Below are 25,540 nucleotides of genomic sequence, written 5' to 3' on the forward strand. Positions count from 1 at the left end.
CAATCCCCTTCACTATTGCAACCAAAAAAATAAAGTACCTAGTAGTAAATTTAACCAAGGAGGTTAAAGACCTGTACTCGGAAAATTATAAAACATTGATAAGAGAAATTAAGGAAGATACAAACAAGTGGAAGCATATACTGTGTTCATGGATAGGAAGAATAAACATGATTAAAATGTCTTTACTACCCAAAGCATCTATAAGTTCAATGCAATTCATATTAAAATACCAATAGCATACTTCAAAGATATGGAACAATATTCCAAAAATTTATATGGAACAAAAAAGAACACGAATAGTCTCAGCAATCTTGAAAAAGAAGAATAAAGTGGGAGGTATCACATTTCTGGATATCAAGTTATATTATAAGGCCACTGTACTCAAAACAGCCTGGTACTGGCATAAGAACAGGTATACAGATCAATGGAACAGAACAGAGAACCTAGAAATAAATCTACACCTTTATGTACAACTGATATTTGACAAAGGAGGTAAGAGCATACAATAGAGTAAGGACAGTCTCTTTAACAAATGGTGCTGGGAAAATTAGACAAATACATGCAAAATAATGAAACTAGACCACCAACTTACAGCATTCACAAAAATAAACTTAAAATGGACAAAAGACTTAAATGTAAGTCATGAAACCATGATCATCTTGGAAGAAAACATAGGCAGTAAGCTCTCCGACATCTCTCGCAGCAATATATTTGCTGATTTAACTCCATGGGCAAGTGAAATAAAGGACAGGATGAACAAATGGGACTATATCAAACTAAAAACTTTTTGCACAGCAAAAGACAACATGAACAAAATAAAGACAACCCACACAATAGGAGAACATATTTGCCAACACATCAGATAAGGGGTTAATTACCAAAATCTACAAAGAATGTATAAAACTCAACACCAGAAAAGTAAACAATCCAATCAAAAATTGAGCAAAAGAATTGAATAGACACTTCTCTAAAGAGGACATACAGATGGCCAGTGGGCATTTAAAAAAATGTTCAACATCACTAATCTTTAGAGAAATGCAAATTAAAAACACAATGAGATACTACCTCACACCTGTCAGAATGGCGCTCATTAACAAAACAACACAGAATAAGTGCTGGTGAGGATGTGGAGAAAAGGGAACCCTCCTGCACTGCTGGTGGGAATGCAGACTGGTGCAGCCACTGTGGAAAACAATATGAAGATTCCTCAAAATATTAAAAATCGAACTGCCTTTTGACCCAGCTATTCCACTTCTAGGAATATATCCTAAGAATAACAAATCACCAATTCAAAAGAAGAAATACACCATGTTTATTGTAGCATTGTTTACAATATTCAAGATCTGGAAACAGTCCAAGTGTCCAACAGTGGACGAGTGGATTAAAAAGCAGTGGTACATATACACAATGGAATACTATGGGGCCATGAAAAAGAAGGAAATCTTACCCTCTTGGCAACATGGGTGGACCTGGAGTCTATTATTCTAAGCGAAATAAGCCAGGCAGAGAAAGAAAAATTCCATATGACCTCACTCATTTGAGGAATCCAATGAACAATGAGAACTGAGGAACAGAAGAGGCAGAGAAAGTGTCAAAGAGTCCAGAGGGAAAGGGGAAGAGAGGAGGGGATCAAAAAAAGGAAAGACATTAGTGAAAGTATATAAACATAACACAGAGAGATAGAAGGCAGGATTATGGAGGAAAAGGGGGAAGGTGGTAGGGGGGAGGGGGCAAAGAGCGTATCAAGTAGAACAAAGGGGGGAGGGAGATATATTTGGGGGTACACTTGCAACTATGTAAACATAACTAATTAAAATCAATTAAAAAAAAACAAGAAAAAAACAGTTTGGCTCAAACTCATAAAAAAATTCCTACAGGTTTGGAAATCTATTACGTTGACAGACATTTCCCATTCCAGCCCCCCTTCTCTCTCTCCACTCCCTCTAAAATTAATAAATAAAATCTTTAAAAAAAAATAAAACAATCTCCTGAAGCCAAGTCTCACCCCAGACCAAAGGAGCTGGAAAATCAAAATTAGAACATCGAACCCAGAGGGTATGTGCCTTCAATGCAGAGGTAGGGCCCACCATTCCCTGTGGTCAAGTTTCCACTTTACACTCAGGTTAAGCAGGCAGACCCTCAAAGCACACAACATCCCACTGTCACTCAGAGCTGACCTTGTGTACTGAGAAAGCACCCCATCAGACCGACTCCCACCAGATCCCGCCTGCCTGCCATCTGGGCTCTCACACCTGGCCTGCCTGTCTTCTCCCCAGCACCGTGAGTAAACGGCCTCCTCTTCACTCGCAGACTGACTGCCACCTTCTCAACTCACGAAGGCAGGGACCTAGCAAACACCCCTCTTCTCTATCAAATCATTCCTATCACTTTACCAAACTGTCTTGTCACATCATCTGTCTACACACATCCTTTCTTAAGCTCATATCCATCTCTGGTTTCCATTCTATTTCTCTTTTCACGTGTATAGTAAAATTCCTTAAAAAATGTCATTTACACCTGCTGGCTCCAGTTCTATCCTGTCTTGAACACACTCCAAGTAAGCTTTCATCTCCTAGGAAACAGGACTGCAAGATTATTCACTACCCCATTTCTAAATCCAGTGGTAAATTCTTGGTCTCATCTATTTGATCTACTCATAACTCTTTAAAATAGCTCATCAAGGCCTTCTGGAAGCTTGTTCTTCAGTTAGAAGACAAGCAAATCCGCCTTTCTGGTCCATTTCTTACCATTAAGGCTGCTCCTCCAACCCCATGCGGGGCCCCCTCTTATCTCCAACCTTGGAGCACAGTGGCTCCGAGACTTCCTCAGTCCTAGGGCCTCTTCACTGCAGCCACTCCTTTGCTGAGCTCAGTCACTCCACCTTAACTACCATCTACATCAGGGGTTCCCAAACTACGGCCCCGTGGGCCACATGCGGCCCCCGCTGCACCTCCAATAGGGGCACCTCTTTCATTGGTGGTCAGTGAGAGGAGCACAGGATCCATCCTCATCCTGTGCTCCGGGAGTACTGTATGTGGCGGTGCCACAAAGCGCAGCATGGCTCATGTACAGTACTACTTCCGGTGACGTGGAATGCACGCATCACGGCTCCGGAAGCGTGTCATATCACCTGTTACGGCTAGCAGTGACAAATATGGAACCGGACATTGACCATCTCATTAGCCAAAAGCAGGCCCATAGTTCCCATTGAAATACTGGTCAGTTTGTTGATTTAAATTTACTTGTTCTTTATTTTAAATATTGTATTCCCATTTTTTTTTTTTACTTTAAAATAAGTGCAGTGTGCGTAGGGATTTGTTCATAGTTTTTTTTATAGTCCGGCCTTCCAATGGTCTGAGGGACAGTGAACTGGCCCCCTGTGTAAAAAGTTTGGGGACCCCTGATCTACATCTTTGTGCAGATAATTCCCAAATGGGGAATCCTATACTCAGGCCAGACTTTGCCTATGAAAACCAGCATCAGCTACACAGCTGCACACTCCACAGCCACCATATGCATGGTTCGTCCTGACCCACCCCAAGTCTGCCTCTCTCCATCTTCCACCCTTTCAACTGCTCTTGCCAAAAACCCCAGAAATCATTTCTGACTCCTCTTCCTTTCACAACCCACAACCCATCGTGATGGCAAATCCCACCAGAAACAGATGAGAAGAGCAAATGCCAGAACTGAAAAATAGGAGAAAGAGCAATGCAGGCAAAACATCTAATATCTGCATAATATGTGTGCCAAAGAGAAGAGAAAACAATTCAAGGAAACTTCCTCCAACTGGCCATAAGCTTCATGACTGAAAGGACCAAATGAGTGCCCAACGTGATAGGTGGCACATCATCGTACAGTTTCAGAACACTACGGACATAGAAGATCCAAGAAGCACCTAGAAAATGGGATTTCCTCAAAAGAATCAATGGTTACAAAAGCACTGGACTTCTTATCAATACCAGTGGGAACTAGAAGGTAATAAATCAATGCTTTCAGAATACAGAGAAAATAATTTCAAGCTTTATGCCTATATCCATATAATTGTCAATTAACTATCAAAGTAGAATAAAGCTATTTTCAGACAGGTAAGGTTTAAAAAATATTTACTGTCATGTTTTCTTTTGCAAGAAGGTACCAGAGGATACCCAACTAAGAGATTAAAACAAGATTGATGATATAAAATTTAGAAACCTAAAAGAGAGGCGCAAGGACTCACCAGGACAGTGAGGGACCTTCTATGGAGACTGCTGTGCCATCAGATTCCTGAGCAACCCTTCTAGATCATGTCAGAAAATGTAGAAAGAACATTCAAGAATTTAAATGACAGTTTACTGAAAGTGTTTGGATACACCAGATATGGAAAATGTACATAACTAGGGGATAGTTTGGAGATGAAATGTGTAAGAAATAAAGCAAACCAAAAAGCAAGCGTTTAACTTAGTGGAAAACAAGTAGGGTGCAGGAAAGGGAAAGGAATCGTGCTGTCTCAGCTTTCATACTGCTTGATAATATCAGCCCCCAAAATCATCTTTTTTTTTTAAAGAGTACTTTATTTTTTAAATTTTTTTAAATTTTTTATTTTTTACAGAGAGAGTGAGAGTCAGAGAGAGGGATAGATAGGGACATACAGACAGGAATGCAGACAGATGAGAAGCATCAATTATCAGGATTTTTTTTTGTGTGTGGCACTTTAGTTGTTCATTGATTGCTTTCTCATATGTGCCTTGACCATGGGGCTACAGCAGACTGAGTAACCCCTTGCTCAAGCCAGTGACCTTGGGTCCAAGCTGGTGAGCTTTGCTCAAACTAGATGAGCCCGCGCTCAAGCTGGTGACCTTGGGGTCTTGAACTTGGGTCCTCCGCATCCCAGTCCAACGCTCTATCCACTACACCACCACCTGGTCAGGCCAAAATCAACTGTACTGGCAGGATTGTGGGATAAAAGTAAAGGCGTGGGGGGGGGGCAGAAGATGGTGAAAAGCCAAACCCCAACCACTGTTGGAAGGCAATAAATAGTAACTGGAACTGGAACATGAGGATGAGGTAAATTCTACAGGAAACAGCTAAAAAAGTTGAAAGTGCTTGCCTCTGGGGATCTGGAGCTTCTGTTTCTCATAAAAAGTCTGATAGGACTTTTGTTTCTTTAACTATCTTCATATATATTTTTGGTAAAAATTAAAACTATGTCAAAAGGTCCCACCATATTGAACTAGTAGTGGAAGGTGGCTAACTAGTTCCTTTCAGGACAATTTAACAACGTGTGTCAAACGTTAACTGCTTCCTGTGACCCAGCAATCCCACCTCCTCCAAATGACTGAGAAAATCGCTGTATCAGGGGAAAATGTGCATGGATTGCGTCCATCATTCATTTTACTTAAAAATTAGAATTGCAGTTTCCTTCAATAACACACTAAGTAAAATATGCATATACTAGAATACAAAGCAACCACAAAAACGGGAGCTATAATCTATAGAGTAAACCTGTCTTTGCTAAAATGGAAAGATGCCAACATTCTGAGTTGGAGGTAAGGGTTACAGGACCACAGACACAGTCTTGTTTATGCAAAAATTTCAACATGCTAGGACCTCTTCTGTTCTTTCCCTAAATGCCACATGGCTTGGTCATTTTATTCAGGTTTTCAAATATTTCCTTCTCTGAGGGGCTTCATAGCCCACTATTCCCTGGCAGCCTTCTCCTGAATCCTGCCCTAGGCATTCAGCACAGGCCCATCAAATGACACCAGGTCTCCTAGGCTTGAATCCTAGCACATGTGTCTGTGCAACAACAGTGAATTAGGCAATGTCTTTGGAATATACAAATAGTATGGATATATACCCAGCATTTATATTTGGGGAGGAAAAACTGATTTCATGTGTGCAGTATGCCTACTTGTTACAAGTAAAGGTTCAATATACATTTATTATCAAAATTATCCCTTTTTTGCCCTCTTCTGAATTATTTGAACTTTGTCAAGATGAAAATATATCTTTTGTACAAAAACAATAATTTTTGTTAAAAAAATATCATTTAAAAAATACAAAATATAAAAAACAAAGAAAAGAAAAAGGACATATAATCCCACCACTTGGCAATAATATAAATAAATCCATATGTCTCTATCTGAGACCATCCTTACCCTCAGGTTAACAACTACCAAATTTTTTCTCTACTTATAAAGACATACATATATCCAAATGAATCCTTTTTGTTAAAGAAAACCAGGATCATGTCACTTGGTTTTCACTCAATACACTGTAGATATGGTTCCACCATCTCATTCTTCTTAATTGCTGCATGCACAGTATTTATTCTATGTGGCATGTAGCAAGACAGAAGTGTTCTCCTATTAATGGACATGTAGAGTATTCTCAATTTTTTGCTACCACAATGACCTATTACAAGATTCCCAGGAGGAGCTAAAACACAATGAATGAATTTTTTTTTAAGTGAGAGGAGGGGAGATAGACAGATTCCCACATGTGCCCCAACTGGAACCCACCTGGCAACCTCTGTCTGGGGTTGATGCTTGAATCAACTGAGCTATTTTTAGAGCCTAAGGCTGACACGCTGGGACCAACCAAGCTAACAATTGAGGCACTGGCTGCAATATGGGAAGAGAGAGAGAAGGGAGTAGGGAGGGGAAGAGTAGCAGATAGTCACTTTTTTTTTTTTTAATTTATTCATTTTTAGAGAGGAGAGGGGGGGAGAGAGAGAGAGAGGGAGAGGAGAGACAGAGAGAGAGAAGGGGGGAGGAGCTGGAAGCATCAACTCCCATATGTGCCTTGACCAGGCAAGCCCAGGGTTTCGAACCGGCGACCTCAGCATTTCCAGGTCAACGCTTTATCCACTGCGCCACCACAGGTCAGGCGATAGTCACTTCTTATCCATGTCCTGACGGGGGACCAAACCAGGGACATCCACATACTGGGCTGATGCTCTATCCACTTAACCAAATGGTCAGGGCCACATGAATTTTTAATAATTGTTTTAACTTAAATATTGAATACAAAAATATTTATAAATGTGAGTTATTAGACAACACAATCATTACTACACCATCACCCAGGTGAACCATTATTGTATTTGAACTTCCTGTTGACCCTCCCTGATTCCATGGCAGACATGAGAATTGCCATTTAACAATCTTTCGCTTTTTTTTCTATTTAATAAAAGGAACTAATATGTTATTGTTTCACTTTATTTTTTTAATCATTACAAAATGTAACATCTTCTCATAAGTCCACTGGTTATTTGTATTTCTTTTGTAAATTACTTCTCATTTTCTTTATTCATTATTCTATTATGTTGATTGGTTTATTTTATGATTTAGAAACTGTTTACATACTTGGACATTAACCCACTGCTATATTACTCATGTTGCGAACAGCACTATAACTTTTGTCACACAAAGCTTTATATTTTATGTGAAATGCTCTATCAGTATTCTTTCTGCCTTCCCAAGTTTAGATATTTTTCCCATACATTCTTTAGAATTTTTTACATTTAATTCTAATTGATTGACATGACTTTATTTTAGTATATGGTGGGAAATGGGGCTCCAACTTTACTTTCTTCCAAACTCATAGCCAATTATTCCAATTGCATTTACTGAATAATTCTTTTCTCAACTGATGTAAAGATTTCATTACATACAAACTCTTCATAAAAGTTATATAGATACAAGTATGTGTGTGTACATGTACATGTATGTGTGGATATACAGTATTATGGTACACATGTGCACACACACACACACACGGCTGTTTTGGACTCATTTCTATATGTATGTGTGGATATACAGGATTATGGTACACATGTGCACACACACCCACACACGGCTGTTTTGGACTCATTTCTATATGTATGTGTGGATATACAGGATTATGGTACACATGTGCACACACACACACACGGCTGTTTTGGACTCATTTCTATATGTATGTGTGGATATACAGGATTATGGTACACATGTGCACACACACACACACACACACGGCTGTTTTGGACTCATTTCTATATGTATGTGTGGATATACAGGATTATGGTACACATGTGCACACACACACACACACGGCTGTTTTGGACTCATTTCTATATGTATGTGTGGATATACAGGATTATGGTACACATGTGCACACACACACACACACGGCTGTTTTGGACTCATTTCTATATGTATGTGTGGATATACAGGATTATGGTACACATGTGCACACACACACACGGCTGTTTTGAACTCATTTCTCTTTCACTACTCTGTCTAGCCAATGTAGCATGGAGGAGCTTGGCCAAAAGGAATCACGCACCTGTCCCTCTTCGTCAAAAGCCATGATGACCACAGCAGCGCCCAACTTCCTGATTCTCCTGGCCTTGTCCAGGAAGTCCCCATCTCCCTCCTTCAGACTGATGCTGTTGACGATGCACTTCCCCTGGCAGCACTTCAGGCCAGCTTCGATCACAGCAAAGTTGGAGGAGTCAATGCACAGGGGCACCTGAGATCACCAGGCAGAAAATCACACAAAGAGGACAAGTCACCACAAATTCCCTTCCAAGAACTCCCAAACAGTCCCCAGTTCTCCTTTAGGATAACAATAAACAAATGATAGTGTGAGAGAAGTAGGACTTTCATGTACCTGTTCTTAAAGCCCAAAATACCTGAACTAACATCAGTCTTAAAAGAGGCTGCATGCATGAAGGGCCAGAAATTTCTAACTCAAAGATCACAGCTAGACGTGAGAATGGAGTCCCGGAGGTCAGCTTACCAGGCTTCCACCCTGAAGCAAACACCTCACTCATTGCCCTTGTCCCTGATCTGACTCAAGATTAATGTGCAGCCTCAAGCCCTGGGATCAGCCCTTCAGATAAGTTATTCAAATTCAATCTTCTTTTTAGAAAATGAAGTTCCTGGCTGGGGGAAAAAAAAGTAGATGCAATATTCTACAAATGTATGTACTAAAATAAAGGACAAAACTGGAATGAGCAAATGAGAACAAGTTGGTTTTTATTTTTCTAATTTTTTTTCACCCAAAGTGAGAAGCAGGGGTCGAGGCAGACAAGACTTCTGCATGCGCCCAACCAAGATCCACTCAACATGCCCACCAGGGGGCGATGCTCAGCCTCTCTGGAGCATTGCTCTGCTGCAATTAGAGCCATTCTAGAGCCTGAGCCTGAGCCTGAGGCGGAGGCCATGGAGCCATCCTCAGTGCCTGGGCCAACTTTGCTCCAATGGAGCCTTGGCTGCGGGAGGGGAATAGAGAGACAGAGAGGAAGGAGAGGAGGAAGGGTGGAGAAATAAGATGGGCACTTCTCCTGTGTGCACTGGCTGGGAATCCAACCCGGGCCGAGGTCAGCTCTACTGCTGAGCCAACCAGCCAGGGCTGAGAACAGGTTCATTTTTACCACTTCCCCCTGCATTCCTGTCCCCTATTCCAGGAAAGGTGAAAGTAAGGACTTCAGAGAGGGACCAGGGCAGGTGATCACTCAATAAATGAATAGGTGACATGTCATGACCCACCCTGAATCCAGGACAATGGCTAGGCAGGCTGGTCTCTGGCTCCCCTGAATTTATAATGATAAATGATTAAACAAGTAATGACACAAAATGTGAGAAATGCTAAAGCACAGGCCACCAGGAAAGCATATCCCAGGGTCACTGAACCCAATCTCTGACAAAGGGGGCGATGGAAGGGAGATTCAGGGTAAAGGTTTAGGAGAGCCAGACAGAACAAGGAACCCATGCATTTAGCTCTTTCCTAGCATACTACAATAAAAGGTGGGCGAGGAAATGGGTCAACTACAATGACAACAACAGCCCAATGTTTTAAAGCACTTGCTGGCAGTTTGATGTTCCAACCTTGCTGGTCAGACATTTTTATGGTCTACCCTAGCTGTTCAAAATTTGGTTTCAAATAAGTTTTATTAGTAATCAAAACTAGAAAAGATTAAGAAAGAAAAATTATTGTAGCAATCAAAACACTAAGTAATTAAAATGCCTTAAGTTACTTAAGGTCTTCCACAGTTAACAAGGTACTTTTGTATTTATAATTCACAAGTCAAACAAAGCAAATACGATTATTTCCATTTCAGAGATGAGAAAGGAAACTACGGTCTATGGACAAAAATGGGGTTCTATGAAAAGTAACCCTGGCCTTGGCTGGTTGGCTCAGTGGATAGAGCATTGGCCCAGTGTGAGGATGTCCTGGGTTCGATCCCTGGTCAGGGCACACATGAGAAGAAACCATCTGCTTTTCTTCCCCTCCGTCTCTCTTCCCCTTCCACAGCCAGTGGCTCAAATGGTTCAAGCATTAGCCCTGGGCACTGAGAATAGTTCAGCTGATTCAAGCATCAGCCCCAGACAGGGGCTGCAGGATGGACCCCAGTCAGGGCGCATGCAGGAGTTTATCTCCTCTCCTTTCATTAAAAAAAAAAGTAACCTCACAGGGTTATCTGATCATAAATTCCTATAACTGGGCAAGTCAGAGTGGGCTGACATGCCCCAGGCATTTCTTTGTCTTAAGCAAGCCCTGTCTACTGTTTTTGTGCATCTTACACCTTTGAAATTACTGTATTTCCCCATGTATAAGATGCAATATTTTTGAATTTTTTTTTTTTTTTGCATTTTTCTGAAGCTGGAAACAGGGAGAGACAGTCAGACAGACTCCCACATGCGCCCGACCGGGATCCACTCGGCACGCTCACCAGGGGGCAACGCTCTGCCCACCAGGGGGCGATGCTCTGCCCATCCTGGGCGTCGCCATGTTGTGACCCTCCTGGGTGTCGCCATGTTGCGACCAGAGCCACTCTAGCGCCTGGGGCAGAGGCCACAGAGCCATCCCCAGCGCCCGGGCCATCTTTGCTCCAATGGAGCCTTGGCTGCGGGAGGGGAAGAGAGAGACAGAGAGGAAGGCGCGGCGGAGGGGTGGAGAAGCAAATGGGCGCTTCTCCTATGTGCCCTGGCCGGGAATCGAGCCCGGGTCCTCCGCACGCTAGGCCGACGCTCTACCGCTGAGCCAACCGGCCAGGGCTATTTTTGAAAAATTTGGGGCCTAAAAACTGGGTGCATCTTGTACAGTGGTTGTAGATTTTTTTACTTGCATTTCCCGCTTTTTCGGGCTTGTTTTTAAGCTCATTGTTGAAGACAGTGATCTTTCATCAGACACAGATGAGGACAAGCTAATGGATGGGAGTTTTGACAGTGATGAGGAGTTGTATGAATTTTAAGATGAATAAAACGAGTTCAATAACTTTAGGTAATACATGGTTTTTCAAATTTCGGGCCCCAAAATTAAGGAGAGTCTTATACATGGGGAAATACGGTAACTACCCTCAAGAGAGCACAGAATCTTAATGATCCTATAATCCAATCCCTACCTTGCTTTCTCCTACCTCCAAGGAATCTTCCTTACATTCCCTCCTTAATCTCAAATGCATAAAAAAACCCTGCAAACTATTATTCTCCAGAGCATTTGAGGCCCTCCTCCCCAGCATTATGTGTCAGTTTGGCTCAAATAAACATAAAAATTCTCTACCGTGTGGATGTTCCTACATTGACAGGTCACTAATTGACTTGCCAGGACTACAAGGCAAGTCTTGAACTCCCAGCACAGCCCTCTTCCCACTGCTCAGTTGACAAACAACTGCTCTGACTTTAAACAAGTCACTTAGCTTCTCTGCACCTTACACTGTCAAATTATTTACTCCCACAGGAATGATGAGGCTTCTTAATGAGGAGTTTTAAGACACAAATGAAGGACAGGTTAATGCAATTCACTGCTTACAACAAAACTTTTAAACATTTATTGAAACCTCATTAAAAAAAAACTGACAGCCCTATTCTCTTACAGCACTAGGAAGTTTCTTTTAAAAAACAATTTGAAAAATCACTCCTCATCACAAACTCAATGTTAGAAAACTAAAGTGAGATTATATAAAGTTCTTAGAATCCATCTAAAAGTTTTTAAAGACCGACACAAAAATTAACTGTTTTTTTAAGTGAGAGGAGGGGAAACAGTGAGACAAACTTCTGCATGTGCCCCAACTGGGATCCACCCAGCAACTTCTGTCTTGGGCTGATGCTGGAATCAACCAAGCTATTTTTAGTGCCTAAAGCTGATGCTCTGACCAACCAAGCTATCCTCAGTGCCCAGGGCTAAGGCTTGAGCCAATCGAGCCACTGGCTATGGAAGGGAAAGAGGGAAAGAGGGAAAGAAGGGGGAGTGGGATGAGGACTGGGGAGAGAAGCAGATGGTTATTCCTCTTGTGTGCCCTAACTGGGAATTGAACTTGGATGTCCATAAACTGGGCCAACACTCTATCCACTGATCAAACTGGCCAGGGCCAACTTTTACTTTTTAAAGAACAATGTAAATGGTGACATAATACCTTGTTTCAATCTTGTTTTGTGATTTTGTCTTACTGTAATAAACCTGAAAAAGTCTCTTCTTTCTGCAATAAGCAAGAATTAACTGAGTTCCCTTGTCTACTGTAGGAATAGAACTAATGATTTTGTAAGGAGGATAAGTATATCCTTCAGAGATATGAAAGGGTTCTTAGTCTATTCAGACATCAGAGGAAACTCAAAAATTCTTGTTACCAATTCCAGACAGCTTGGAAACAACCAAACTGAAGTCACATCTCTTTTAAAAGTCTGGTTTTTATTGTAAGGCTAACATTAAGTGAAAAAACTGACAATCAGAAACCATTGGGATACAAGAAAACAGAAAACCAGTGTATAAAATGACAGATCAATGGGACAAATGACAAAGTTAAATGAGTGACAAAGTGAGACATGTAAATTCCTTTGATGAATAAAAATTATGCACAACCTTGGCAATGTCGGGCTCTGAAGCAATGAGGTTGCAAAATCTGATCATTGCACTTGGACCATCTAGCATGCCATCATCCATGTTGATATCCAACACCTGGGCTCCCATTTCCACCTGCACTTTGGCAACACTCAGTGCTTCCTGAGGAAAGAATGCAAAAGAAAGCAGCATGAGGATAGGGTGAGTCAAGAGAGGCTCACATAGTAATCCCTCGCCATTCCCAGCAGTCCTTTCGAATTAGACTCCCTGGCTGCCGCCCCAACTCTGGGCCTGTTCTCCTCCCATCAGTCACTGAACATGAACCTTAAACATCTCTCCTAACACATCATTTCATGTCTCAGGATCCACTGAGGCCGCTTTCCTGCCATTAGGAATCTAAACTCCTCAGCCTGAAGTTCAGGCCCTCTGTGACCGTGTCCTAACTTCTTACTGAACTGAACTTCCCACTACTCCCCTTTACCCAGCCAAGTCTGTTTCCACCTCTGCATTACAGATCATGTTGTCCTCTCTGCTGGGAATACAACCCCCTTTCCGTCTATATTGTTTAAAATCCCAGCTCAAGTCCCATCTCTAAGAAAAGTCTCTGGAGAAACCATCCAAAACGTACATAACTCTTAAGCATTTGCCAAAACATACAAAGCATTCATTGCATGCTGCTTAAAAGTCACATGAAATATGAATGAAATAAATGTCAGCAGGTTTTTATACTGGAAGGCTCTTTGAATCCTTTAATATGCTATTATATACTGTAAATCTCCAAGGACAGAACACAACTTGCAGCATTTCCCACTATAGCCATTTAAAGAATGTCTTGTAGAGTCAGTGTTTCAGAGAACATGCTTTGGGAAACACTGCTTATTCAACAACGATCAGCTGCCTCTAAACCTCTGTGACAATTAAAATTGTTATCACATGATTTATTACACTATCATTTCCTCGTGATTTCATAAGTATTAGATTATCCCTCATAATAGATTTTAAGTGTTTGGAGATCTAAAGGTCTTATATTCCTCCCACTCTTTGAGCAATGTTGGGCAAAATACATATGTTCAATAATGCGTTCTATCTGATTGATACAACAGACTAAATATTTAAGTCTTCATTGTATAATTCACAGTGTGATGATTTTTTCTTAGCACAAGAAAACCAACAGAAATGGTTAGCAATCACTGTAATAGAATAGGCATGAGATCCTTTGGCATATGCCACAAGGAAAAGCTATTCATAATGACTCAAAGTTAAATAGAGCAAAAGGATCATAATAAAATTAACATCTCAATTAACAAAACAAAGGATAAAAACCATATGACCTTATAATAATGGAGAAAAAACATTTGGTAAGATACAACATCCACTTATAATTAAACACTTAATAAAATGGGAATAGAAGGAAAGTACCTCAACATAATATGACAAACCATCTGCCAATATCATACTAAAAGGTGAAAAACTGAAATCTTTTCCTCTAAAATCAAGAACACGACAAGAATGCCCACTCTTACCATTGTTATTCACCAAAGTTTTAGAAGTCTTAGCCAGAGTAATCAGGCAAGAGAAAGAAATAAAAGGCATCCAAATTGGGAATGAAGATATAAAGTATCACTTTTTGCAGATGACATTATTCTGTATACAGAAAATTCTAAATCCCCCACCAGAAAACTATTAGAAATAAACAAATACAGTAAAAGGATACAAAATCAATGTACAAAATCCACTGCTTTCCTATATACTAAAAATGAAACTTCAGAAAAATAATGAAAATAAAATTTTAAGTGATGAGTTGTACGAAAATAAATTCCTTTTGAGATTGTAACAAAAAGAATAAAATACCTAGGAATAAACTTAACAAAAGATGTGAAGGACCTATATACTGAAAACTACAAAGCATTATTCAAAGAGATTGCAAAAGACACAATAAAATAGAAAGATATTCCATGTTCATGGACTGGAAGAAGTAAAATAATTTAAATGGCCATCTTACCCAAAGCACTATACAGATTTAAGGCAAAGTAAAGGGCAAAGGGGCCAAATATATGGTGATGGAAGATGATTCAACTTTGGGTGGTGGGCACACAATGCAATATATAGATCATGTATCATAGAAATGTATATATACTTGAAACCTATATGATCTTATTAACCAATGATATTCTAATTTAAAAAATAAATAAAATTAGCACATAAAAAAAGACCCAAAACATTTTGAGTATCAGCATTGTGTTGAATACAGTAAAGGATAAAAAGATGTGTAACCCTGTTCTTGAAGACCATACTTCCCACTGGGGGCATATGACACAGTCATATAAAAAGCTACTGGCATTTTCAGTGTGTGAGTCACATGCCTTGACTTCTTAGACACCAGGAAAAACAAAGTCTCTGTGGACTGAGATGGAGAAAGCTCCGTTGGGGAGGGCCTTAAGCTGGGGCCTAGGGGATGGACTAGAGGATGCAGAGAGAGAGTAAGCAACTTGGTTAGACCAGAGGTCAAACAGCTTGGAAAACAGAGATGCTGATACTTGCCTGCCCTTCCTATTTCATGAGTCACAGAAGAATATCTTGAAACTCCAACCCTCTCAAATCAGCTCAAAGAGATGAACTGATATCTTAAAGATGTACACTTTGAACAAAAAGACAAAACTGGAAGTCTTTCCAGCCAACACTCTTTGATTCTCAACAAATCATTAACTCACAGGGAACTCTAATCAAATGAGGACCCACTCCCACCTATCTCTTCTTGCTTCTACCTCTTTCTCCTCCTATGTCCTCCAGGCAGAGACAGAAGAGTGGGTAACAGTTGAGTGGGTGGACTTGGGGGTCTATCATTAGTTGCTATGAAACAACAGCATATAAAATGTGGATAGTAACAGTACCTAATAGGTCTGTGAGATTAAATAAGTAATGATGCAAAGCACCACCATGATGGGCCTTATTAAACAAGATACTATTCCTATCTCTTTGCTTCTTCCTAAAGTGCCCTCTGCTCTCCATACGAAATCTATCAAATCTGAGGGCTAAAAGGGACACCACAGAGTGGTTATAAATCAACACATAAATAGAAACACTGCCAACTGAAGAACACTATATACTATAAAGAGTCATTAGGATTCAGAAGGGAACCAATATGAACAATCCCCCTGGAATGTTCAGGTGACAGATCAGGAAGGGAAGGCAGTTTGATGCCTACGTGGAAGGACCGAATGTGGGCCTATAAAGGTTGGATTTTATCCTAGATGCAAATAAGCCACCTGTGAAAGCTTCTGAGCTGGGGAGGGCCATGACAGAAGCACATGTGGCAATGAGCAGTAGTAGAAAGGAAGGCAAGAGGACTGATTGATGGAAACTGTCAGGAATCAGGTAACCAGGCCCTAACTATGTGCCACAGAGGGAGGTCATGAAGGAGTAATCAATGGGTCCAGAAAGGATGATAAATGAGCCCTTTCTTTATAATTAAAACAAAGTCCACTATGATAGTGGTTTCTGGAAGATCTACTTCCTAAAGTTGGCAAAACCTTAAAATGAGAGAAGTTCGATGATAAAATAAATCTTCATTAAAGCCCAGACCAAATTCCTCCATTTTTAATTTCATATTTGCATAAGAAAAAAAACTGTCCAGATGTTTAAGGTAGGTTCTGTTTGGACTGCATTTTGTTCCTCCATATAGGGATCAAACTTAAAAATACTCTGGCTATTAAAAACACTCTCCTGTGGCCTGACCAGGCGGTGGCACAATGGATAAAGCATCGGACTGGGATGCTGAGGACTCAGGTTCGAGACCCCGATGTCGCCAGCTTGAGCGCAGGCTTATCTGGTTTGAGCAAAAAGCTCACCGGCTTGGACCCAAGGTCTCTGGCTCAAACGAGGGGTTACTCAGTCTGCTGAAGGCCCGTGGTCAAGGCACATATGAGAAAGCAATCAATGAACAACTAAGATGTCGCAATGCGCAATGAAAAACTAATGATTGATGCTTCTCATCTCTCCGTTCCTGTCTGTCCCTATCTATCCCTCACTCTGACTCTCTCTCTGTCTCTGTAAAAAAAACAAAAAAACAAAACAAAACAAAAAAAACACTCTCCTGTGAAGCTCCCATGCAGAGCCCCATCCTTTCTTTTGTGTTTGCAGATTTATTTCAGTCTATGGCTAACAGAATCAATACCACATTAGTCACTGCTTGATGTGGTCATAAAAACTCAAAATTTTCTTGGCTCTCCCTTTCCCTAGAAGTATTTGTGAGAAGCCAAAACAAAGAGTATTCTCAAAATTTTAAGCTTTACCCTCAATTATTAGAAATAGTTAGAACTTGGTTCCTTCCCATCTCATCCCACTTCATAACCCAAAAGCAGTACTTTTTGACAAGTAATGATAAGAGCAGCTTTGATTTTCTGAAGCTTTACCTTTCCACCACCCCTGCCCGCTTATATCTCCCAGCAGGTCTGCTAATATCCAATCAAAGGTTATCAAAAGAACTGTTTCAATTACATGCTGTCTAGCCAAACACATGGCAGATGCTGCAAGGGTCACACTGAGATGCTCACTTCATAGTTTCCTGCCATGATGAGTTTAGCAAACTTCCGGGATCCTGCCACATTACAGCGTTCTCCAATGTTAACAAAGTTGGTGTAGGGTCCAATCCTGAAGGGCTCTAGACCTTAAAAAAAGAAGCACTTTGAAAAATTTCTGAAAATGTACATGGTAACATGAGACAGACGGAATGTGAAAGTACTCATAAGAAAGTCAAGACATTTCTGTACCATGGCCCACCTGATGAGGCAGGAGATGCGATGTGGAAGGACCAGTGCCTTCTCCCTTGGAAAATTAACGCATATGCTGCAGCTACATTTACAACCAGAATGCTCAAAGAAGAAATACTTCAGGATTTTAAATTATAAACTTCTCTAAAGAGCTGAATCATACCAGCTCTGACAAACAAGAAAAACAAACAAACAAAAAAAGATCATATTCCTATTTAACCAATAGTCTGGGGCAAAAGCCACAAGGTCAGAATCAAAAGGACTGCTCCACAGCTGTCCACACAGATCAGCTTACAGCCGGATGGAGCAAGCTTTCTTAATCCCACCAGCTTTACCATGTCTCTTTGATCCAAGTCCAGGACCCACAGTCAGCAAGGCTGAATGGGCTCAGGAAGGGCCCGGCTGAACTCTGAGAGACAGGAGTTACTGTGGCAGGTCCACACTCGGGGGCTGACAGTGGGCAATGCCACTGGGGGCTTCTGCACCTCTTTATTTATTTGCCAAGGGGTAACAACATCTGCTCCGTTACAGGCAATTTAGGGGCAAAACAATAAATGTGGATATATTACACTGAGGTAAAAACAATATACAGGCCTGACCGGGCGGTGGCGCAGTGGATAGAGTGTCGGATTGGGATGCCGAGAACCCAGGTTCGAGACCTGAGGTCACCAGCCTGAGCGTGGGCTCATCTGGTTAAAAGCTCACCAGCTTGGACCCAAGGTCGCTGGCTCCAGCAAGGGGTTACTCGGTCTGCTGAAGGCTCATGGTCAAGGTGCATGTGAGAGGGCAATCAATGAACAACTAAGGTGTTGCAATGTGCAACGAAAAACTAATGATTGATGCTTCTCATCTCTCCGTTCCTGTCTGTCTGTCCCTGTCTATCTCTCTCTCTGTCTCTGTAAAAAAAACAACAAAAAAAAATATACAGTATAAAGTATCAGTACAAAAAAGGCTTTTCTTCTCATTATATTCAATGTGTCAGGAGGAGTCTTGCTGGGTGCTTACAGGCAGCCTCTGAGGACAGCCAGCCTTTGGTTTAAGCCTTCAAGCCCTTCCTGGCCATCTCAGTGAACAACTCGGACAACAGCTCACAGACCGAGCTTATATAATAGTGACAGTACAAATATCTGTCCCATAATGTCACTGTAAAAATGAGACTAGATATATGAACAAACAAAATTAGTAGCAGCAATCATAGCTGCTTTTAAGAAAATAGCTTTTTGTTTTTATTTTGTTTTTTGTTTTTGTTTTTTTTTTGTATTTTTCTGAAGCTGGAAACGGGGAGAGACAGTCAGACAGACTCCCGCATGTGCCCAACCGGGATCCACCCGGCACGCCCACCAGGGGGCGACGCTCTGCCCACCAGGGGGCGATGCTCTGCCCCTCTGGGGCGTCGCTCTGTTGCAACCAGAGCCACTCTAGCGCCTGGGGCAGAGGCCAAGGAGCCATCCCCAGCGCCCGGGCCATCTTTGCTCCAATGGAGCCTCGGCTGCGGAAGGGGAAGAGAGAGACAGAGAGGAAGGAGAGGGGGAGGGGTGGAGAAGCAGATGGGCGCTTCTCCTGTGTGCCCTGGCTGGGAATCGAACCCGGGACTTCTGCACGCCAGGCCGACGCTCTACCACTAAGCCAACCGGCCAGGGCAAGAAAATAGCTTTTGAGTCCTTTGCCAAAGCACTGGTAGAAGAGATGGATATGAAGGAGAGGAAAACAATGAATACAGATGGGTAATTTGTTCACTTACTGGGAAGACCATTTCCTTCCAGTTTGGGCTTGTGATTTCCCTTTCCCTTATAGCCTTGCCCCTTACACCCTGCCCACCTCAAGGTGTCCCTGATCCCTAGTCAGACCCGAGGCCCACAGGGCAGGCTAGGAGGGATGCTACATCCACATGCTGAAGAGGAGATCCTGCATCAGTGCCCTAAAAGCATTTCACACAAAGCACTTCTAAAGTTGCTGATTTAAAAACTACATTTGCCTGACCAGGCGGTGGCACAGTGGATAAAGCTCAGCCTCAAATGCTGAGGACCAAGATTCAAAACCCTGAGGTCTCCAACTTCAGCATGGGCTCATCTGGCTTGAGGACTGAGTTACCAGCTTGAGCATGGGATCATAGATAGGACCCCGTGGTTGCTAGCTTGAGCCCAGAGATCGCAGGCTTAAAGCCCAAGGTCGCTGGCTTGAACAAGGGATCACTGGCTCTGCTGCAGTGCCCCAGTCAAGGCACATATGAGAAAGCAATCAATGAACAACTAAGGTGACGCAACTACAAGTTGATTCTTCTTACCTCTCTCCCTTCCTGTCTGTCTAATCCTCCCCACCTCTCTTGTATGCTAAAAAAATAAATTTTAAAAACTAAAAAATAAAAACTACAGCCTGACCTGTGGTGGTGCAGTGAATAAAAGTGTCGACCTGGAATGCTGAGGTTGCCAGTTTGAATCCCTGAGCTTGCCCAGTCAAGGCACATACAGGAAGCAACTACTACAAGTAGATGTTTCCTGCTCTTCCCTCTCTTTCTCACTCTCTCTCTCTCTCTCTCCCCCTTCCCTCTCTCCAAAAATCAATAAATAAAATCTAAAAAAAAAGTTAAAAAAAAAACAAAAATAAAAAATACATTTATCAAACTATGAAGTTTATAAAAGAATAAAAGTGTTTGATGTCATTCTTTTAAAATCTATTTGAAGATAATTTTTAAAGCAAATTAGAGATAGTATAAGAAATTCAAATCAGAAAAAAGATTTTGTTATTCTTACACATAAATTCTTCCCAAAAATTGTATCTATATGGTTCTCTTGTTTAAACTTTAGTAAAGTTTGACAATTTTAATTGTTAGCTCTTGGCTAAAGTCAATTAATAACTTTAAAATCTAAGGGTGAAATAAACTAGATAACCACACCTCTTTCTTACAAAAGCTACTCTGTTGGGGTATCACAAAGCCCGCTTCCTCTGACCTGATTCTGTCTCTGGAGGGCAGCCTGACCCGGCCCGCTAGGAGCTGGCCTCCCTTACTCACCAAGCCTGAATCTGTGCAGCACACTCTGAGTGAGGAAAGTGGGTGCCCCTATTGCAGGCACTAGTCTTTTATTTCACTCTTCTTAGGAGAACATAAGGAACAAAATATCTCAGTTTAGAGAAATGTTAAATTCTAAATTATTAGGGTGCATAATATCCCATGTGTGCAATCTGAAGGTTCTCTAAGAATCCATTTACACAATATTTTTGCTTAAACATACTATCTAGGAATATATCACTAATGTATTATAGGGAAATTTTTAAGTTATTTTCTAATAGTTGGCATAATGGACTATTTACCAATGTTTCTTATCTGAACATCACAACTCATTGTGAAAAGGGAGGGTGCTTACTTTATAGGACTGCTAAGGACAAAAGAGAAAAATAAACACAATTCTTTGTCAAGTCCTGAACACATGACAAATATGAGACCACAGCAATATTTTAGAGACAAAATTTTCTAGGAAGGTAAAATATTTGTCATTATAAAACATTAAACCTTGGCATTTTAAAATTTTCAGTAGCTAGTAGCAAATCTGATGAAAACAATTGTTAGGTACAAACAAGGGTATGTTTTCAAAGTAGTGCACATTTAGTGATAGGACCAGGTGAGTTCTAATTCTAACCAACGGCACCTGGGCAAATCACCTGCCTCCATTCACATTTTCCCAAGAGTTAATGTCATCCCTAGAAATACAAAAGGTTCTTCACTAGAATTCACTTAAGTACCAAGAAATATATATTCTTCTTTGGCATAATGAACAAGTGGTTGGCCCAAACATTACTACAACTTAAGATAAGCATACTAAATTAATCTACAAACAATTTCTGAAATCATACAAACATGTCTTGATGCCTTACCAGACAGTAACATATGCCCTTCTGAAACAGTGGCAGGGGGAACGCGAGGCTTACAGGTTTTCACAGCTTCAGCAATTTCCCTGAGTTAAAAGAGAAAACACTATATCCATTAATTCAGAATGAAATAAAGTTAAACTAATTTCCAGCTATGATATTAAGTCTATTGAACACAATTATGTGCATAATTATACACCTTGTTCCAAATGTGCAGCAACAATTACACAGGAATGAAGAATTACACAACAATTTCTCAGGAATGAAGAAAATGAATCGCTAACCTAGCTTTCCTGCACCTGCCCAGTCTGCTGTGCATGACCGATCCCGAGATGTGCACCTAAAGACAGGAAACTATTTGCATAAAGGCAAACAGCACATCTCCCATTCCCAGATGTCCTTCACTTCATTAAATCCACACAGGAGATAATGTTCTTGCTGCTTACTCAGTAGTTCAAAAGAAGAAAGGTTTCATCATTAAGAAGGAGCAGCAGACACAGGAGGAGATGCCAGGGTAAAGGAATGAAATCCGCTAGGTCTGGTTTTTCTAAGCATAGTATGCACAGGAAGGGAGGGTACACAGGAATACATCACTAAGACTCCAAAATAATTACTCCTGAAATTGTATTTGAATTATTCACACTCTTTTAACCTTATCAGCTTTAATAGACTATGTCTTTGATCAACCTGGAAAAAACTATTTATAGATGTGCACACACAGATAGATTGATAGACAAGGAGACATATATCTATGTACATATTCATATTAACACACACTTTTTTTTTTTTTGTATTTTTCTGAAGCTGGAAATGGGGATCGACAGACAGACTCCCACATGCATCCGACCGGGATCCACCCGGCACGCCCACCAGGGGGCGACGCTCTGCCCACCAGGGGGCGATGCTCTGCCCCTCCGGGGCATCGCTATGTCACGACCAGAGCCACTCTAGCGCCTGGGGTAGAGGCCAAGGAGCCATCCCCAGCGCCCGGGCCATCTTTGCTCCAATGGAGCCTCGCTGCGGGAGGGGAAGAGAGAGACAGAGAGGAAGGAGAGGGGGAGGGGTGGAGAAGCAGATGGGCGCTTCTCCTGTGTGCCCTGGCCGGGAATCGAACCCGGGACTTCTGCACGCCAGGCCGACACTCTACCACTGAGCCAACCGGCCAGGGCCACACACACTTACTTTTAAAACAACTTTTAAAAAAAAGATAACCTTAAAAAAAGAGATCCAAAGATAAGCTATCTTCAACTACTTACAGCTTTCAGAGATTATTTAAAAGATGTTTTAAAATGACAGACTCTTAATAGGATCCATCACAGAAGTCAACAAAAGCAGTGAAATAGTAAGTAATTCAATACAGAGAACATATTATACATGAAAACAGATTCAGAGCAATAAGATGACTGGCTCAAAATATGACCACCAGTCATTCTTAGAAAAAAAACCAAGCACATACAGTCCTAACTATGTTGTCATCCACTGAATTGCAATCCTCTCAAAAGCCACAAAATTGCAAGGACTTACACAACTTCACTAGGCTCTAGTTTCACACCCCCTTCCTCCTGCTTCATTTAGCAACCTGGATTAATCCACAACTGTGTGCTTGGCAGGTGGAGACACTTCTCTTGACCTCAAGGTGCTTGTGGTCTTACTGTCTTTTCCTTCATGAGAGACTCTAATGGAGGCAAGTACCTGCCCACAAGAAATATGAGGCGTTCCTCTCTGACTATTCATAATTAGACACTTAAGGGTAGAATATCTCAGATTTGCTTTACAATAGTCTAAGGGGAAAAAAGTTGGAGAATATGTAAAATAAGAATAGTATAAGAATAGTAAGTGCTGAAAATTGTGAAAACTATGTGATAGGCACAGGGGCATCCATTTTATTTTGGGAACTTTTCATAATATAAAGGTATCTCAGGTTGGTAGGGCTGCCATAATGAAATACCACAGACTGACTACAGTAGTTTAAATAGAAGAAATCTGTTTCTCAAAGTTCTGGAGGCTCTCACTCTGAGATTTAAGGTGTCAACAGGGCTGGTTTTATCTAAGGCCTCTCTCTTGAGCTTGTCTTTTCTCTGTGTCTTTCCATAGTCCCTTCCTCTCTATATATGTCTCTAATCTTCTCTTCTTATAAGGACACTAGTCATATTAGGATCTCCTCATGTGACCTCATTTTACCTAATTACCTCTTTAACGTACGTCTCTATCTCCAAATCCAGCCACATTTGGAGGAACTGGGGTTAGGACTTCAACAAATGAAACTGGGGAGGACACAATTCATCCCATAACGAAAGGTAAAATATTTTGAAGTGATTATTACCTAATATGATCTGGTGTCGTACCACAGCATCCACCGACAATATTGACCAAGCCATCCACGGCAAAGTCCTGCATTTAGGAAAAGAAAGTTCCAGAGAAGCCACCTGAATTCTAAACCCACCACTACCCATTCAGCAGAGAAATATCCTACATTTCCTGAAAATTTTATATTAAAAGAGAGCTAAACACACTTAACTCTAGATACAAAAATTTTAATGCCCCAGATATAACATTAAAGCAGTTCATCCAGTTCAGATACTATGAAATCCTTTATACCATTTAAAATGTAATAAAGTACTTGTTTGCTTATCTAATTATAATAAAGATTTTTACCCATATGCTGAGCTGACTGAATATGTGCTAGATCAGTGTTTTTCAACCAGTGTGCCGTGAGACATGGTCAGGTGTGAGTATAAATACATTTAGAAACTATATTATTAACTATATGTATAATATGTACTGTGTTAAGAGTGGCATTTTGTGTCATTTTGGTAGGTGCTGTGCCCCAGGATTTTGTAAATGTAAAAAATGTGCCGCGGCACAAAAAAGGTTGAAAATCACTGTACTAGATAATGCATTTTCAAATAACAAAATTTTTAAGTTTAAGTTAATTAAAATGTTTAAAGAATTAAAAGTTTTGTTAGTCACAACACCACATTTCAAATGCTCCAATAACCCCATGTGGTGTTGGCTACATAGAGAACAGTATGGGTCCAAAGTTTAACCACAGGTTGGTCTGAAGGACAAGAGAGAATAAAGCAACTGAGAAGTTTGAACACTGAAAAGAGCATCTATATAAGATACAGATCTATATAAAGACCATCTATATAAGATTAAAGTTATATGAATTAAGTCAAAAATAGTCTAAGAGACAAAGTGAGCCAGAAGCTACAAATTCAATAAATAAGGAAAAGAGACCCAGGGGTTAGTAATAAGGAAGGGTGTTGAGTAGAATGGGCTCATGACTTACAGGATTCCAAAACAGGAGGTGTATAGGAGAGAATGGGGGAGGTGACAATAAGAAGTAAGGATATGGGGGCTGGGGCACTATTTGGGAGGGCTGCAGGAGAATCACGGTTCCATTAGTTTCAGTTGGACTTCACTGGAAATTTTCCAACTGCCACCAGTACCAACTGGGGAGAAGGATGCTGACAGCTAGCCTCTCCCTCCACCACCACCATCATAAAGCAGAGTAACTAAGCTTTTATTCATTATATACACACTGGAATTTATTTAGGAAAAAATTCTGCTTCTAAATATTCTAAATCTAAAATTTCATTTCTCAACCTATATAATTATGTTAACTAGTGTCACCCTAATAAGTCAATAAAATTAATTAATTTAACTTCATTTCTCTATCTCTTAAGAACCAAGTGAAAGAAGACTCGTAACCTTTAAGTGCGTGGCCATCATGTGCGGAGTTTCGTCATAGTTACCGAAGGTGTTGGGAAGACCTAAGAGAGCATATTGCAACCATTATTGGAAACTACTTAACAAACAGGCATAGTACCTGGAAAGGCTTTTGCTTAAAAAGTTAGGAAATTTTATATTTACTAATTAAATGGCGTATTACCATTAAATACGTGAAAAAACAAACAATTCTAAATATTAAACACAGTAAACAGACACTACAAAAGAAAGTCACAGAGGAATATAAACATCCACTATTTCTTTCCCATTTGAAAAAAAAGCATCACTACTATATGGGACAGAATCCCCCATTCCTTCCCCTTCCCATAAAGGAAACTTATTCATTACCCAGTTGCTTGGGATCAGGCTGG

At 40.8% G+C, this 25,540-nt stretch overlaps 1 protein-coding gene across 12 annotated transcripts in view; it reads right to left on the reverse strand.

Annotated features, from left to right (window-relative positions):
• MTR (5-methyltetrahydrofolate-homocysteine methyltransferase) overlaps nt 1-25,540 on the reverse strand; it is a 111,862-nt gene that overhangs the window by 57,914 nt on the left and 28,408 nt on the right. For 9 of the 12 annotated variants that reach the window (XM_066234651.1, XM_066234607.1, XM_066234642.1 and 6 more), the window contains 6 exons: nt 25,152-25,213; nt 23,761-23,828; nt 21,444-21,523; nt 17,358-17,470; nt 12,826-12,966; nt 8,308-8,493 (listed from right to left, as the gene is read on the reverse strand). In XM_066234651.1, the coding sequence (XP_066090748.1) occupies nt 8,308-8,493; nt 12,826-12,966; nt 17,358-17,470; nt 21,444-21,523; nt 23,761-23,828; nt 25,152-25,213 (650 nt within the window). Of the gene's footprint in view, nt 1-8,307; nt 8,494-12,825; nt 12,967-17,357; nt 17,471-21,443; nt 21,524-21,636; nt 21,699-23,760; nt 23,829-25,151; nt 25,214-25,540 lie in introns of those variants that run through there. The other 3 variants (XM_066234678.1, XM_066234696.1, XM_066234687.1) reach the window with 3 other exon arrangements.

The sequence above is a fragment of the Saccopteryx bilineata genome, chromosome 1 (assembly GCF_036850765.1).
Source record: "Saccopteryx bilineata isolate mSacBil1 chromosome 1, mSacBil1_pri_phased_curated, whole genome shotgun sequence".
Lineage (NCBI taxonomy): Eukaryota > Metazoa > Chordata > Mammalia > Chiroptera > Emballonuridae > Saccopteryx > Saccopteryx bilineata.